The sequence below is a fragment of the Microtus oregoni genome, unplaced genomic scaffold (genome assembly GCF_018167655.1).
Source record: "Microtus oregoni isolate MIOR12 unplaced genomic scaffold, Mior012 000037F_ref0000500, whole genome shotgun sequence".
Lineage (NCBI taxonomy): Eukaryota > Metazoa > Chordata > Mammalia > Rodentia > Cricetidae > Microtus > Microtus oregoni.
This window is the reverse complement of record NW_024543096.1, coordinates 1,581,038-1,597,248: the sequence shown is the minus strand read 5'-3', so window position 1 is coordinate 1,597,248 and position 16,211 is coordinate 1,581,038. Positions and strand designations below refer to the sequence as shown.

General features: G+C 38.3%; 1 protein-coding gene across 1 annotated transcript in view; it reads right to left on the bottom strand.

Moving 5' to 3' along the window:
• The window catches only part of LOC121433225 (rho GTPase-activating protein 15), a 565,350-nt gene that overhangs the window by 452,614 nt on the left and 96,525 nt on the right, over positions 1-16,211 (bottom strand). The window contains exon 5 of the mRNA XM_041631578.1: positions 13,567-13,656. Coding sequence (XP_041487512.1) covers positions 13,567-13,656 — 90 coding nt within the window. The remainder of the gene's footprint in view (positions 1-13,566; positions 13,657-16,211) is intronic.

Sequence of the window (16,211 nt, the reverse complement as noted above, 5' to 3'; positions counted from 1 at the left end):
TAACATTCAGCACTTCAGACCATCAGTCAGGTTCTGCGCAGCAAATTGGATCCCTTCTGTTCTTGGGATCTTGGCTCAGCCTCCCTGGACTTGAAATGCTGGGTTTGTATTTTCTGATCAGTGCCTGTGCCTATTCCACTGTTTCTGATCTTTAAGGACACAGACCTAGTGACATTAGTTATTCAAAGCACTGCCTCAGAGTAGAGAAGTAAAAGAAATATGAGCCTGGACACCTAGCTCCAGGGTATACTGCTCTTCCCAAGTACCCCATCACTTGGGAACAATTAACCTTGCAATGGCATGGTATCTTAAAACTAATCTGAAGTAAGGCGGTACCTTAAAGGAGAAAGGTCTGCCATACTACAGCCCAAGTGTGTGCACTCAACAAACTGCTCCACAGCACAGAATTCATGGTGACATGTGACAGAGCATTCCCTGAAACTAGACCATAGCTGTCCAAGAACCAAAGTAAAAAAAAGAATAGCCATCATAGAATACACCTATAACATTTATACTTCTACGTTTTCAAATCTGGTCTTTGCTGGATTGGCAATCGTTCTTAAGATAGGGAGAGGTTTGCTTCTAAAGGTGTTGATGATACATAATTAGCTTAAAGCTATAGCTGATGGCGGATAGTTGTGCACACTGAAGATATAGAGCAACAATCTAGTAAAATGTCTGAAATGTACCTGGGGAAACTGGCCTTTCTAACAATAGGGTATCACTCTTTCTGTATACTAACAGCAAGAAAGGTTCTGGCCTGTAGGTAGCTCAGGGAGTTGCCTCTTGTTGCTTCCAGACCTGGTGAGTGCAGCGGGCTGTGGACTGCATTAAATGAAGGCTGGAAATGTCAAGAAAACCAGGTCGTACAACCCTTGGACATGAAACATGGCACAGCAGGAAAACAGAACATGACAATGGATGAGAGAAATCCAGAATCCCTGGTAAGGAAATATGCAATGAATATCAAATACAGCCTCCTGCAGGGAAAAGGTGAATTTTTTTCCATGAGACTTTTTATTAACTCTTCTGTAGTCCTGAGATCAGTCACATCTCTGAGGCTCTGGGCAGCATTTAATGTGAGATACATGGGCGCTTGCATGTTGCTAGGATATACTGCATCACACATTGCTACTCTCCTTCCTCATCTCTCCACAGCTGTGTCTGCACTTGCTGATGTGCACAGCTGCCTGTTGGTTTCAACCTTCCTGAGACAGCATCCATCTTGCCTCAAGCTGCGTCATGCCTCTTTCTGCTATGGATATTCAGAAGTTCTACAAAGAGAATACCTAGAAGAGCCTTCCTGTCACCACATAACCAAGAAACTGGAAGACCTAAAGACACCAGTCCAGAGGGAGGCAAAAAAATTTTTTTTTCTTTAAACACTTTATGCAACTTTGGGTGGAACAATCTAGTTAGCATCATGCTGCTCTGTGACCAACTTTATAAGTCCTTTGTATATGCTGCTTTTTCCTGCTGTTTCACTCTTGTTGATTCTTAAATCCTGGTTTCTAAGATTTGGCCATCAATAAACTAAGAGCAGACCAACTTTCAGTTTCTTGGACTTTATGACAGAGACAGAGGCTCCTATAACAAAACTGTATCCTTAAAGGGATTTTCAAACCTCCTTAATAAAGGAGATGAACCCTTTTCACTGAGATCCGGCTGTCAGTACTACAATTTGGCATAAACTAACACACCAGCAAACACCCCACTACAGAGTAACATTGAGTAACTGTATACTAAAATGCTTAAAGCAACATCATTTGTTACAGCATATGAATAATCTTCCTAACTAAACAGGAATGTGCTGTTAAGAAGTTGTCGAAGTTCTGAAAAGTAAATGCTACTGAGGCAACCATTAGCAACTTACGACTAATACCTGAGTACCATGACCAAAGGTTTTCTGTGTCAATTATGGAGCTATTAGAAACCGCCATGAAATTATACTCAAGCCTACTGTAAGAGAGATGGACTTAAAAATGAACAGTTACAGATGAAAGAGACGGAGGTAAGTGACATGGCTCTAATTTCCTGACAGGGCTGTAGTGTGTTGTTTCTGTCATCTTCCCGAGGAGAGTGTAGGGAGAAGAGGGAAAGGAGGACCTAAGGGAATTTAGCCTTCTTACCGCAAGATGTGACATGGTTTTTGACGAGCCAAATTAAATGTATTGAGGGAGGAAATATTTTCAGTATCAAAAGTCACTTGTAACAGAGGTAATAGCAATTGTATAGACGCTGAACCATAGCCTTCCAAAGAATTTTGAAATAAAATCCAAATGTCTATCTGTAAAAATAGCCACTTGTAACCTTTATGGCAAAGAATAACATTCATTCAATATTGTAATTCTTCCGGGGTACTGCAATGCTTCTTTGTCGGTGAGTTTTAGTAAGTCATACGGCAGTTTAATGGCAGGGAAACACACACTGGAACGTGAACATTAACTATTAAATACCATCTCTGAGAATTCAAGGAACTCCAACCTCCCTCCTGGGGCAATTTTAACTCATTATATCTTATGTTCTTCAAAGGTTTCTTATCTACATAAATATCCATTCTCAGGTTCTGATTTAACCACATACAAGGAGCCATTCCGTGATTTTAGAAAGTTTTACAATAGCCCAGGACACAAAGGTGTCCTCATCGGAGTGAGAGTAAGCCATGAGTCATCAGATTCTTAACGTGCAGTGTGACCTGAATATCTGCCATTCGATCTCTAAATCCGCAAAGATAGATTACTTTATAGGTTTCAGAGTCGTGTACAATTAATCAGATTTCTTCATACAACCATTCAGTGACTGAGCTAGAATCTCGAGATTTATGAATTGCTGTTCATTTTTCTTTTTTTGATATTATAAATTGTATTATTTCCAAAAGCAGACTCAGTGAATGATAACTTAAGAAAATTCATGCTTAGATCCAAATGAGGGATTACAGCATCTCACATATATTCTTATTTACACAAAATAACATATCCTTAGACTCAATACATCTTTCTAATATTTGAGTACATATTTATTTGCCAACAGAACTGAATGTCAATAAAATTTGTCAGTCAACAACAGCCAAGACGAACTTCCTTAGATAAGCCTTGTAAAATATACATTCACATGAAGGCCAAAAATGTGCAAGCATCTCACCACCGCTTTGAGTCTTTCGTTCTACCACCGTGTGGAGAGCAAGGGCAGTCATCAAGTGACTGACATCTTAGGCCTAACTGTTCACACTTTCTTTTTCACCACCCCAGAGCCTTGTCAGGCAGCCCTCAAGGAGACCCAGTCGGATGGAATGAGCAGTCTGTGCTGAACTGCCAGTCGGCCACCAGATGGCAGCAATGCTTCTATGAATAATGCAGCAGTCTGTGCCGCCTATCTAAGATTTCCCGTGTTAATAATAGAACTAGCCTTACTTTAGTCAAAGGACAAATTCGTCTGCAGTGAAGCCAGCCACGTGCTCATGACATTAATTGTACTTTCTGGGAAGCATTTGTTTCCTAGCACTTGAGCCTCCAAATGTTTACTATGAGATTAAACGTTAAACGCTGCCGAATTTCTTTTGATTCTGAGCTGAGGACAGCCAGGGGCTTGTTCCTTCCTTTGAGGTGGACAGTGACATCTGTGACTGTGTAAGTTCCAGTGCATCTATGAGAGAAGAAAGGTCCCACGTGTTTCCCACCACGTTTATCAGCACACTCTAACATCTGAAGACTGCACATGTAATCTCTCTGGAATGAATGGCGTTCAAATCCATCATAGAAGCAGACATTGGAAGGCTGACTTTGACTTAATCGTGGGAGTGGGAGTCTTAAAAATTAAGCATCGTTTAAATGGCAGATAAAACAAACAGAACTATCGAGGTCTGTCTAAGGTACCAAAGCAAGTTCAGTGTCAATAGCTCATGTTCCTTGGGGTCACTTCTGCAATGTGTCAACACTGTCACTGTAAAAAGCCTGCATTGAACATATATACCCTACAATGATTTAGAAAGCCTCTGTCCATGCTGGAGATGAAATGTCCCATAACATGGTGAGGCTGGGCCTGGGGGTCTCTACCAAGAAGAAATGCATTTGCTTACTCTCTGAGAGCATGAACCCCAGACACCAATAGCAGCCTAAGTGTTGCTGGGTTCAGTTTCCTCCCCAAACGTCATTTCATCTCATTGTTAAACTTAAGACAGTGCTTTTCCAATAGGCTGCCTCTTCAAATTCCAAGAAGCCTTAACTGTCCTGCAGTGTTTTATGGTGTGTGTGTGTGTGTGTGTGGTGTGTGTGTGTGTGTGTTTACATGGTGCATGTGTGTCTTGGTTAGGCTTCTATTGCTGTGATAAAGACCATGAAACCATGGTCAATAGCCAATAGCCATTGGGAAGGAGAGGGTTAATTGGTTAGCAGATCAAAGTTTATTATAAGGGGAATCCTAGGAGGAAACCTGGAGGCAGGAACTAAAGCAGAGGTCATAGGAGAACTTTGTTGACTGGATTATACCTTCATGGCTTGCTAGGTCTGCTTGTCTGTATCACCCAGAACCATGTGCCTAGGAGTGGCGCCTCCGGCAGTGACCTGAGGCATCCTTTTTCAATAATTAATCAAGAAAATGTCCCCACAGAGTTGCCTACAGGCTATCAGGCTGAAGAATTTTCTCATCTGAGGTTCTTCTTGCAAGATAACTCTAGCTTGGTGTCCAATTGACGAAAAAAACTGACTAAGACAATATGCCTTTTGAGTCTTTGTAGGGAGGAGAGAGGTGGGTGTTGGAGGTTCTGCTCTGGTCTTCTCCACCTTATTCCCTTGAAACATCATCGCCCACTGAAGCTAGAGCTAGTCTGAATCAAAAAGCCTTAGAAATCCTCTTGTTTCTACCTGCTGCAGTGCTGGCATCAGAGGCGCACAGGGCCACCCACAGCTGTTTACAGAGGTATGGGGGATTTGAACTCAGGCCCTCATTCTTGCACAGCCAGTGCTCGTTCCCATAGAGCCATCTTCCTAGATCCTAGATCCTTGCCTTTTGAAAAATTAAGAATATAATTTTATTCCAACCATTCTCTTTTCTTTTTCCTCCCCTCCAAACCTTTTCATATACCTCTTCTCACTCTCTTTCCCATTCATGACCTCTCTTTACACTAATTGATTGAATGCATACCTGTATTTGCATGTACATATATATTCCTAAATCATATCTTTGCTTTTAAGTCTGTACTATCTGCTAAAGTTTTAGTAGCACAGTACACTTGTCTATGGAAAGATTCTGCACAGATCCCAGGCAAGGTCTCTCGAGTGTGTGAGTGCTGGCTTTAGTTTGCATCATAAACTGACTGTTTTCTTGAGTTCATGTCAAGCCTTTGTTTATGATGCTTGCTTTATTATTTTCTTATCCTGTTTTAAACATTGCTCTGAGGTTTCAGAGTTTTGCTTACCACTGCCCAGATTTTTCTCCTTCTTGTGGTTAGTGGCAAATAAACATTGTGTGTGTGCGTGTGTGTATGCTGATGTGTGTGTTTTTGTGTTTGTGTATGAATGTGTGTTTCTTGCTTTCAGATAGTCTCGTTACCCATCTTTCTAAAAACTGGATGGCACTGGTTATTTATATAAAGGTGATTTTGTGCTTTCCTAAGGTACTTGATTTTATTTTACTCTGTCTTCCTCATGGACAAGCTATAAACTGTGTTACCATTTATTGACTCCATATATTATATACCAAATTTAGGGATTAAACTATTCCTTTTTCTGGAATACATCTGTTTGCTATTAAAAAGGAAAGAAAACCAGACTCGGCATGAAGTAAACATGGCTACTTTGTTTTACAAATACAAAATAAGAATTCTGAAACAGATATGCAAAAGAGAGCCCATGGTTGGAATGTTGTGCCAGAATCAAAGTCTTATTTTCTGTTCTTTATACAAGATGGAAATTCACAAGTAGAAAAATTCTAGTTCTTGGCACTATCACTTCGGTCCCATGAAACCTGTCCCGAGGCCCAGGATTTGTTTGCACACATTGCTTGGTATAGTCTGAAGACCTAGGTTTTGTTAAACAGTACCTGGAAGCCTCATCGTGTGAACACCACCAAGAAACTTCAGTGAGCCACAGACACCCATGGATAGCCTGGAGACCAGCACACTTGCTCTACCAAGGCATCAAAAAATAAAGAAGCTTCATGAGAGGTGGGGGTCCTAGCACCAGGCCAAGGAGAGAAGGGCAGCTTGCCGCAGGCAGCCTGAGATCAGGCCGAAACCCAGACTGCCTAAATAAAAAGACTCTCATCTCTACCCTAGACCCCAGCTACTTCAGAAGTCAAAGAGAACAAAGCGGTGGCTTTAGCCCATTAGGCCACATCTATCGATTCCTCTAAGAAAACCACGCATGACAAGTTCGTTCCTTTCGGTTCAAATGTTTGATCTAATTTACGTCATTTTGGAAAGTTTACATCTGAGTCCCTCTGGCCGATTTGGTTCTAAAATCTATCAATATGGTCAGTGTAATGTATACTGCCCTCCAGTTTTGTTCTGTCCTGACACTAGCGTGGACAGATAAAATCTCCGGGCACCAGCAGTGGGCCTTTGTTAGCTTTTGAAAGTGAGGGAACTCTGTAAAGGAAATTATGGGGATCCCAAGCTTTGTACTCTGGAGCTTCATAGCCGGGGAAGAAAAATTTGATATTGTCCTTTCTAACAACATACTTGAATTTTGTGTCTTAACTTCAAGAATATGATTGAAAAGGTCTTTATTATTTTCCTCAAAATTAAATCAGTAAAAAGCCAGTGTTGCCCAGTGACTTGGTCTGAGGGGATGTGTGTGTTCCGGTATGAAGGGATGGGCGTGGTCTGGTCTGAAGGGATGGGAATTGTCTTCATCTTATTGGCGTGCTTTGACCTAGCTCCTGTTTCTGCTCTCCCTTCATTAGTCAGTGCTAATGTGTTTTTGGTTTCATCAAAATTTGAATACATTCATTTTTCTTGTGTTCAGGATCATTTTCTCATAGCCAATCATATAAATGGTAGATGAATCTCTCTCTCTCTCTCTCTCTCTCCTCCCTCTATCGTGTGTGTGTGTGTGTGTGTGTGTGTGTGTGTCAAAGACGTAATTCCAAAATAAATCTTTTGCAGCATAATCTCACTGACACACTGAAGCCAACATTCATAAAATAATCATATTGCTTCTTTCTAATCAAGAAAAGAGTATTATTTTGATACCTTGGAAGGGGAGCAGAAAGAGTCCCTTCTCTCCCTTTTATTTTGGGACATTGTTACTGGACTTGTCTCTACAAGTTGCAGTTGGGAGCTTGTTAGAAAATTCCAGGGGAATATGCTTCTGTTACTGTATTAACTTGCATATTCCATGTAACTAGTATAAACTATATAAACTGGTAACATATATAACTAGTTTATACCAACTAGATATTGCAGCAATGACACTTTCAAAAAGGGCTGAACACTAAAATCTGAACAAGGCAAAAGGACATATACCCTGTGAACAAGAAATGAAAATATTTTTCTTTGGAGCTATTAAATCCTTAGCACCTGAGGGCAATATATAAAAAGTTGAGGAGCTCCAAGGTTAGTTGCATTTTACAATCTGGATCACCCTCACCAAGATCCTGCTAAAATTTACAATTGGAATTTCAAGCTTAAGGTTAGAGGATGATCTGGTTAGTGAACGAATAAATAATGATGAGCACCTGTGTTTGTGTTAAAGTTACTCCTTTGCAGTTGATTACAAACACACCAAAGGCCTCCTCATTTTTAACAGAGACAGGAGGCTGGAAGAGGTGGGCTTATTATTTTGTCCTTTCTCAGTGTGACAAAATGCAAGTTGGAGAAGGAATCCTGCCCTGAGTCTGCATCAAGTTCAATTGAAAACATGCAGGTCCCCAGACCCAAATGCCTCTCCACTATTCCTCCGCGGGATGGTTGAGTATTTAGTAGGCAGATGAAATGGTGGAGGGCAAGCCACCGAGGAAACCAAAGCCATGTTAGACACTGATGCTTCTATTTACACTGGTTTATTTTTGACTCCATGCCTTTTGAGACATTTTGAGCAATCCTGTCAATTGAAATCAGTCTTATTTCAAATTAATGCAGATATAAATGTGCAGAATCTCCCCTCTGCATTTAGTCTAACAATACACATTGTGAAATAAAAGAGAAAATCGGTAAAAGCTCAGATTTCTTCTAAACCACCCCTCTTGACACAAGAAATGTATAAAAGCGAAATACCAGTAGTTTTCCTTTTGGCTGAAAGTTGCATTTTCCAGGATGTTATTAAATTATCTCCACATTAATAAATGTAAGTAGCACTGAAATATGTTAAGCTAAAACATGTCAGATTAGGACGAGCAATCAAATTATGTTCAGTTGTAATGCATATCCATGGAAAATATTACATGAATGTATTTAATATACAGTATAGCCAGAGGAGTTTACCCAGAGTCTGAAAAGCAACATGAGTAATTAAATGTTAAAACTATTCCAACTTGAATTTCCTTGTAGGGAACTGGGTCCCTCCCTGCAGACGTGGTTTTATATTAAAGAGACAGTGTTAATCCCGGGCATTTGAGCACAGTGTTGATGTTGTGAACTTCTGATGGAGGTATGAACCAAGTCGTCTCCATGTTTCCTGTCTTACAGATGGGCAGTTGGCATAGTTCTATTCATTATTTATTAACTGGTAGAGTTTTACGACTTAACACATGTAATCTAGAGAAAGCCAATAAATCGCACTGTCAAATATCATAAAATTTGTTTAGAAAACAGTGAAACCTATTCAGCCATACTAGGTAGGAGGCAAATATGTATTCAGAGGACAGATGATTCAATATCGTAAAAACTAGTTACTGTCCTACTGCCTACTGAGAAAAGAACCAAGGAAACACACAGTATCTTCTAGTTCTTTATTCAGTTACTCTTTGGGAATCTTGTAACGCAAGGGTAATGTTGCAGATAGTATTCCCTAACTGTTTTCAGTGTTGTTTGTCATACTGCATGCATTCAAATCTGGCCCCAGCAGTCACAATCTGAGCAGCTAGGGCATGCCCAGTCTCCTGGCTCAATAGGTACAGTAACTGAGATAATTTCCAGTCTCACATCTAAAACTGCTTTACTTGCTGGGAAAGAGTATCATGTGATAACTTAATTGAATGGAATTAATTGCTTTGTCTTCAGTCTTGTTTCTGTTTTCATAATCATTTTTTTCTGAGACAGGTTTTCTATATAGCTCTGACTGCCCTTGAACTCACTAAGCAGACCAGGCTGGCCTCACACTCACAGAGATCACCTGCATCTGCCTCAGAAGGACTGGGATTAAAGGCTTGGCACCACCATGCCCAGCTCCTTCTCGTTTTTAACACGTGGCATTCCTGGAAGGCTGGGAGCATATTTGTGTTGTGCCCTCTGTTTGACAGCATGTCATGAGTTTCCCACCCTAGACTTCCAAAGACATTGTTCAGAGAACCTCAAACTCAAAGGAAGAGAAACAACTTAAATGAAAATTTCCTGTCAACTTTGAAACAAGATTTTCTTTAAAGCTTCCCCCAAATGATGTGTTAGTGTTTCTGTAGCTAATTTCCAAACTATGTTATCAGTTAACCTTCCTGATGTAACGCAGTGTGAATGCCCAGTGTGGCCAGCGAGACAAGAGAAGATATGACCTCCCCTTGTGCTTCGGATGCTGCCTTACAGTACTACAACCCTTTAGCGGAGTTTTGTTTAGTTATTACAACTATCTCTATGTAAATGACATTTGGGATTATTTAAGATTATGTTGTAATCCTTTTAATCCTTGGTGCATTAAGTTTCAGGCTAACCACAAAAGAGAAAACCAGCACTTAGCAGAAATGTTTAAAACATGTGATTTGCGCATAAATCTTTTTGCCCAGGCTCTCCCCGATGAAGACCTGGCATTGCTTTTAGTTAACTAAGAAAACTTGTCTAAAGTTCATCCCAAATTACTCACTGATGAAATACCTTCTCAAGTTACATCAAAATTGTGATAATTCATGATTACCCTTTCTGGAGGATTAAACAACCATTAGAGCAGTGGACATACAGCAATTTAGTTTAGAATTTGTAAGGCCCTTTCATAAGTGCAAAGCTTCGTGTGTGTATATGTGTGTGTGTGTGTAATTTCTTGTAAGATCAAGAAATTCTATATAAATGTACACCTGATGATGTTCTTTAAAGATGTATTTATAGAATTGTTTGACACCTCTGATTACATAGACAGGAGACTTTTTAAAGACATACAGCACTTTTTTTAAAAAACGTTACTTGCTCTTGAACAATGCCTATCAGACAAAAGTAGCCCAAAGATTCCAGTTCCAAAACAGGCAGAGATTCCTCATTTCAGAAAGTGAATACCATTTTGATTTACCAAGAGTTATTATATACTAAATTTATACTATATATACTAAATTATATACTATAATTTTATCACTATGATATTAGCATGTACTATTAGAAGAAGACTGAACCCACATTGAGTTTGATGGAAATTTAACTGTTAATAAAACTTGGATTTTGTTAAATGCAGAAAGTGAACAAATCATATGTCTACAAAGTATAAACAGTGTATGAAAATATTCCATCTTTCTGTATCAAAAATGTGTGCCTCCAGCATATCTCCGGCACTCACAATTTTTTTGTTTGTTTTCCTCTTCATTTCAAGTTTGACTTCTCTGCAGACATGGTAATTATGTGGTATATAATTGCCAATCCGTCAACTTTTTAAAGACAGATTTCAAATTTTAAATTATTTCTAATTTTGCTCTTCTTTGATTCTTCTGGAACTAAAAATCTCAATAGTCATTTGCTGTCTGTAATCTATAATTCATAGGCTGAGATTGAATATCAAGCCTAATTCAAACTTGGAATCCTAAAACTATTTTTGATCTGGTACCTCAGCTAAAGTGAGAAGGGTCTTTTTCAGTCGGGAAGAAACGTTTCATTATTCAGTAGGTAAGGAAACCCTTCTGCACTCTCAAACACCCACCCATGCCTTAATACTGTGTTTTGAGTTGTAATCATGTTTATTCTGATCACTTGAGAGTTAGCCCAGCTAATGTATCTAATCAAATATTGATGCACAACATCATCTGGACTTAGTCGGCTGCAAATTCTTCCCAATGCTTTTTTGCTAGCAGAACTATAAAAGCAATTCACGTTATTCTACTCAAACGACTGACAGTTCTGATCTCCTTGATGGGTGCATATTAGTAAATTTTAACCTAAGCTTGTGGAAAGCAAGATGGTTTATCCAACAGAAACTCATACCAGAATTTTCCGTAACTTTTGTGTTCACAATATCTTTATAGCCTTTTATTTCTACATACAAAACTATCAAGAGTTTATCCACCTATTCTCGGTCTATCTATCTATCTATCTATCTATCTATCTATCTATCTATCTTCATCATCATCATCATCTATATATGAATCATGCTATCTATTTGTGCATGTACCCATCTGCCAATCATCTGTGTAAATATTGAAGGCTCAAGGCCCCATGAATTGTTCAATTATATCAAAAGCAAAAATAGATGACAAAATTTTTCAAGCCACTAAATGTGCAAACGGTGAAATAGACTTCAATGTGTTTGGAAGAAGCTGCTTTCAGAAGTATATATAAAATTCAAATGGAAATTATAAAGGAATGAACATTAGCAATAGTTCAAAAGCTAGGGATGATATATACCATCATTTGTGCACCTCAGAGTTGACAGTAGCCTCATTTTTGGTCTAGTTGAAACTTTACAGAGATAAATGCAGAAAAACTGGCCTCAGAGATCTAAAAAAATGATCCATTTTACAAACATCATGTTCTTAAAATTGAGCACGATATCTTTTTTTTACAACTTCTTAATTGGGGTACCCACAATGCATGTAGACATACAACATTTAGCTTATCTGATCATGCCCTAGATCAGTGGTTCTCTACCTTCCTAATGCCGCAACTCTTTAATACAGTTCATTATGTTGTGGCAGCCTCCAACCATAAAATTATTTTCATTGTTGCTTCAAAACTCTACTTTGCTACTGTTATGAATTCTAATGTAAATATTTTTTTGGAGATAGAGGTGTTCCAAGGGGTCACGACCCTCAGGATGAGAGCCACTGTCTTAGATTGTCAGTGACTTGAATTATGACCCTTATGTTTTATTATTGGTGTTGGCATAATACCAAGAGACAGAAATAAGAGGAGAGGGTTATTTTTTACCGATTCTTACCTTCTCATTCTCAAACAAAGTTCATCTTATTATTTATACCTTGGTTCTCTAAATTCTCTGCCATTTGGTTTGAGATCACTCTCCCTACGTGTGCCTTCCTGCCTCCTTCCTTCCTTCCTCCTTCTTGTTTAAAATTGTATTTTTAGTTGACAGATGATAATTATATCTATCCTTTCACTTAATTTTTGGTTAAAAGCATCTCTATATTTAAGTAGAGCAAAACTAGAAACGGAAAGATAATTTATTCTAGGACATGCATAGCTTTTCTTCTTTTTAAATCTGAATAGGACTGAATTATTTTACTATATCTGAATAAGTTCCGGGAGGAAGTAACCCATACTGGATACACTGGAAGTGAGCTATTTCCCCTCATATGGGTAGAAGCGGGAAAGGCCACCACATATGCTACTGCAAGGTCCTTATACTGATTTCATCAATGTATTTTATTACAAAATAACTTACTTTTAGTTAAAAAGTAGAATTACTTCAGAAAATATTTAATATCAATAAATAAGTATTAATCCGCTCCCTTCACTCCTAAATGGGATAATTCTAAAATATAACAAAATTAAAAATGTAAACGTTATATATAACTTAAAATGGAAAACATATCAATTTTATAATCTGAAATAATTATAATCTGAATTAATTTCACAAGTGAGATGGTTTCTATTCATTCAAGGATTTTGTGGTTTATTTTATACTCAGTGGACTATGATTCTGACTGTTAATCGATCATAGCAATTTTCTTCCCAAAGTGAAAATAGTCAATATAAAAGGATCTGGTTTAAAATTTATTATTAATTAAATTTGTGCTTTGACAACTTCGTCCATGTATAGAATGCATTCTGATTTCTCTCCCTCCTCCCTTTCGCATGTCCTTGCCTTCACCAACAGGCTGCTCTGTTCTCCCCTGCTCCTCACTTCCGCTGGTAAATGTTCTTAATGACTGAAAGGCAGGAATGGCAATGAATGAAAATAGCTTATAATTAGGGAATCGTAATTTGTGTACGTTTGAAAGTGCCACGTCACATCTATTTAAGCAAAGCATTCTAGGTTGGCACCCCAAGCAGCTATCAAATACATTGCAAAGTTCAATGATGTTGCTGTATAATAACCGGCACAGAGCATCTATTTTGTGTCTAGATAGCAACCAGGCATCAGGGGGAAACACAAAATAAACTCACGGTTCCAGAAGGAAGAGGAGTCAGAGTCAGTCTTTCATAATGGCCTTCAGACGAGTAGCTCATGCACACGGAAACATCATAGGAAGGTAATCTCATTCTGATTACCCAAGAGTGCTCCGGTTTAGAGGAAACAGGAATAAATTGAGTACATGTGGCATTCCTACCTGAAAGACACTCTTCCTGCTTGATTTTTCCTTGGCCCATTCTATATGTGCACCACGCAAATCCACGCATTCTACTTTGTGCCTGGCTTTCTGTAAACAAAAATGAAAATAAGAATAAAGATCACAGGGCACTGAAGAAGCTTGTCAGAAACAAACAAGTTTACCGAGTTAGAGGTTGTACATACGTACACCACGAAGCCTCCCTTTTGTGCTTCCCACAAAAAGAGGAGACCTAATCTGTAGGACTTTAACTTGGGATTTTATAACTTTAATACTCTAAAATTACAAGCATAGTTTTAAATACATTTCATTAGTTACACATAATAAAAAGGATCAATACTTCTATCAACGACTTGACATAATGTTAAAGAAATAGAAGCTTAAAGATCTGCTTTTCTGTTCTGTATAATATTGCTATTGTATTATATCATCTAGTCAGACATGGACAGGAACAAAAATTAAGTCATACACCCATTAGACCTAAAAGTAAAAGAAAAATCACAATGTAAGAGGGAAAGGTCTAGTTTAGTTTTGTGACCTCAGCAAAGTTACTTAGAACCTAGCTACATGATCTTAAAATTAGACCAAACAGATTCAGCTTAATCTCAAACTCTCTTCTAATGTTTGTATTTTGTATGTTAACAAATTCAAAAAGTAGCATTGTCACCAATGTGCCTTTTACAAAGTCACATTTTAGTTGGACATGTAGCACGTATGGTTAATCCCAGCACTCACAAGACAGAAGCAGGCTGATGTCTGTGAATCAAAGGCTTGTCTGGTCTGCATAGTGAGATACTGTCTTAACATAATAATAAGAAAGGAGAGAAAGAGAGGGTGGGAGGGGGAGGGAGGGAGGGAACGAAGGAAGGAAGGAAGAAAAGGAAGGAAGAGAAGGAAGGAAGAGAAGGAAGGAAGGAAGGAAGGAAGGTCCACATTTAAAAGTTTAGGAGTACGTGTGTAAGTTTTATGTAATAAAGCTAATTTATTTAATAAATAAATCATAGTATTGGATTATTTTTATATGAAGTACATGATAAATGAAAGTAATTTTATTTCAGAAATTCCTAATAACCAGCTAATATGAATGTTAACTATAGTTGCCTAATAATTTCATTTGACACAGTGAATATCATCTACGTAAGTTTAAATTCACACAACTTCAGCTGTTACACAAAGCTTATTTTTGGACATTCTTTACTGTTTTCCAAAGAGGTACTGTATAGAGATGTTTTGCAACAATTTTCATGTGCTTTAGGCTACTCTAGGTTTCTTTACGAAGAAATTCAATAATTTCCTCATCTTCTTTTCCTGCAGAACATCCTGAACATTTAGTAAAGAAATGTTTTAGGCAACTTTCATAAACTTTAAGTCAAATATTGAAATTAGGAATGTAAAAATGTTGAAAGGTATTTTCTGTTTAAATAGTTGCCTTATAACCACTCTGTCTAATTTTATTGGATTTAAAAAAAAAATCTAACAGGAGTTGGTAGATTTTCTTTGTCCTTTTTTTTTAACCCATGATAAAATAGAATACGTTTACCTTTTAGCAACCAAAGTGTTTGTGTGTGTATGCATGCACACACATGAGCATAATTAACTGCAGGAACAGTTTCACCTGGTTGGATAGCAGCTCACAGCGTGCCTTTCACCTCCATTTAGTAGAAGCCTCGTGGGAAACCCTTTAAAATCAGCCATGACCCTTAAAACTACTGCAATCGGTGAGTTTCACAGGTTCCCTGGGCATCCACACACAGGCTGTCACTACTGTAGAGCTCATGAAGAAAAACCTACAAGTTGCTTCCCGGAGAGTTGGTTAAATTATATCATATTCAGAACCAACAATAATCATTAAGGAAATAAAACTAAAAGGTTTTATTTGCCCCATATAATGCAATGGGGTGGGAGAGAGAGGTGGCTGCAGAATTACATTATATAAGAAGTACTTTGTATAATCAAGCATTTCCTTAACTAGCATCTCCCAATGACTAAGCTGTCTTTTAATCCTTATAGTAATTGAGGCAATTATTATTATTACTACTGTGCTATAGGTTATAAGATATGTCAGAATGATTCTGGTGTGCAGAAGTTTACCAAGACAAACAGCTTAAAGGGGTGTGAATCAACTTATTTATTTTAAATTATTTCACTAGTTTTGGTGTTTGAGTGTTTTTTTTTTTCCTCCATGTGTGCCTAAGCCCCATTTGCATTCCTGTGGCAAAAGAGAGCAGCAGATCCTTCAGAACTAAAGTTATCGATGGTTCTGAACAACCTTTTGGGGGAGTTGAACTCTGGTCCCTTAACACCTGAGCCATCTCCCTGGCTCTAAAGGTCAGAATCCAAATGCAACTGCAGTCACTGTCTTCTTCATGCAGTGCTGAAAATCAAACACGAAGCTTTGCCCATGCATAGGCAAATGCTTTACCACAGAGAGGTACCCACAGCTCTCAAAATCTGTCCTTAACCAGTATGCAGCCCGTGAAACTGGAATTACCATGATAAAACACAACCAAAGGTGGGGAAAGCTGGGACTTGCTCATTAGACTGCAGGACAGGGATTGATTGTGTTTAGATCTCTTCTGCAAAGTTAATCTTGTTGGACAGCCTTCATCCCTTCATCATCTTTATTTATTCGACCTACAATACCT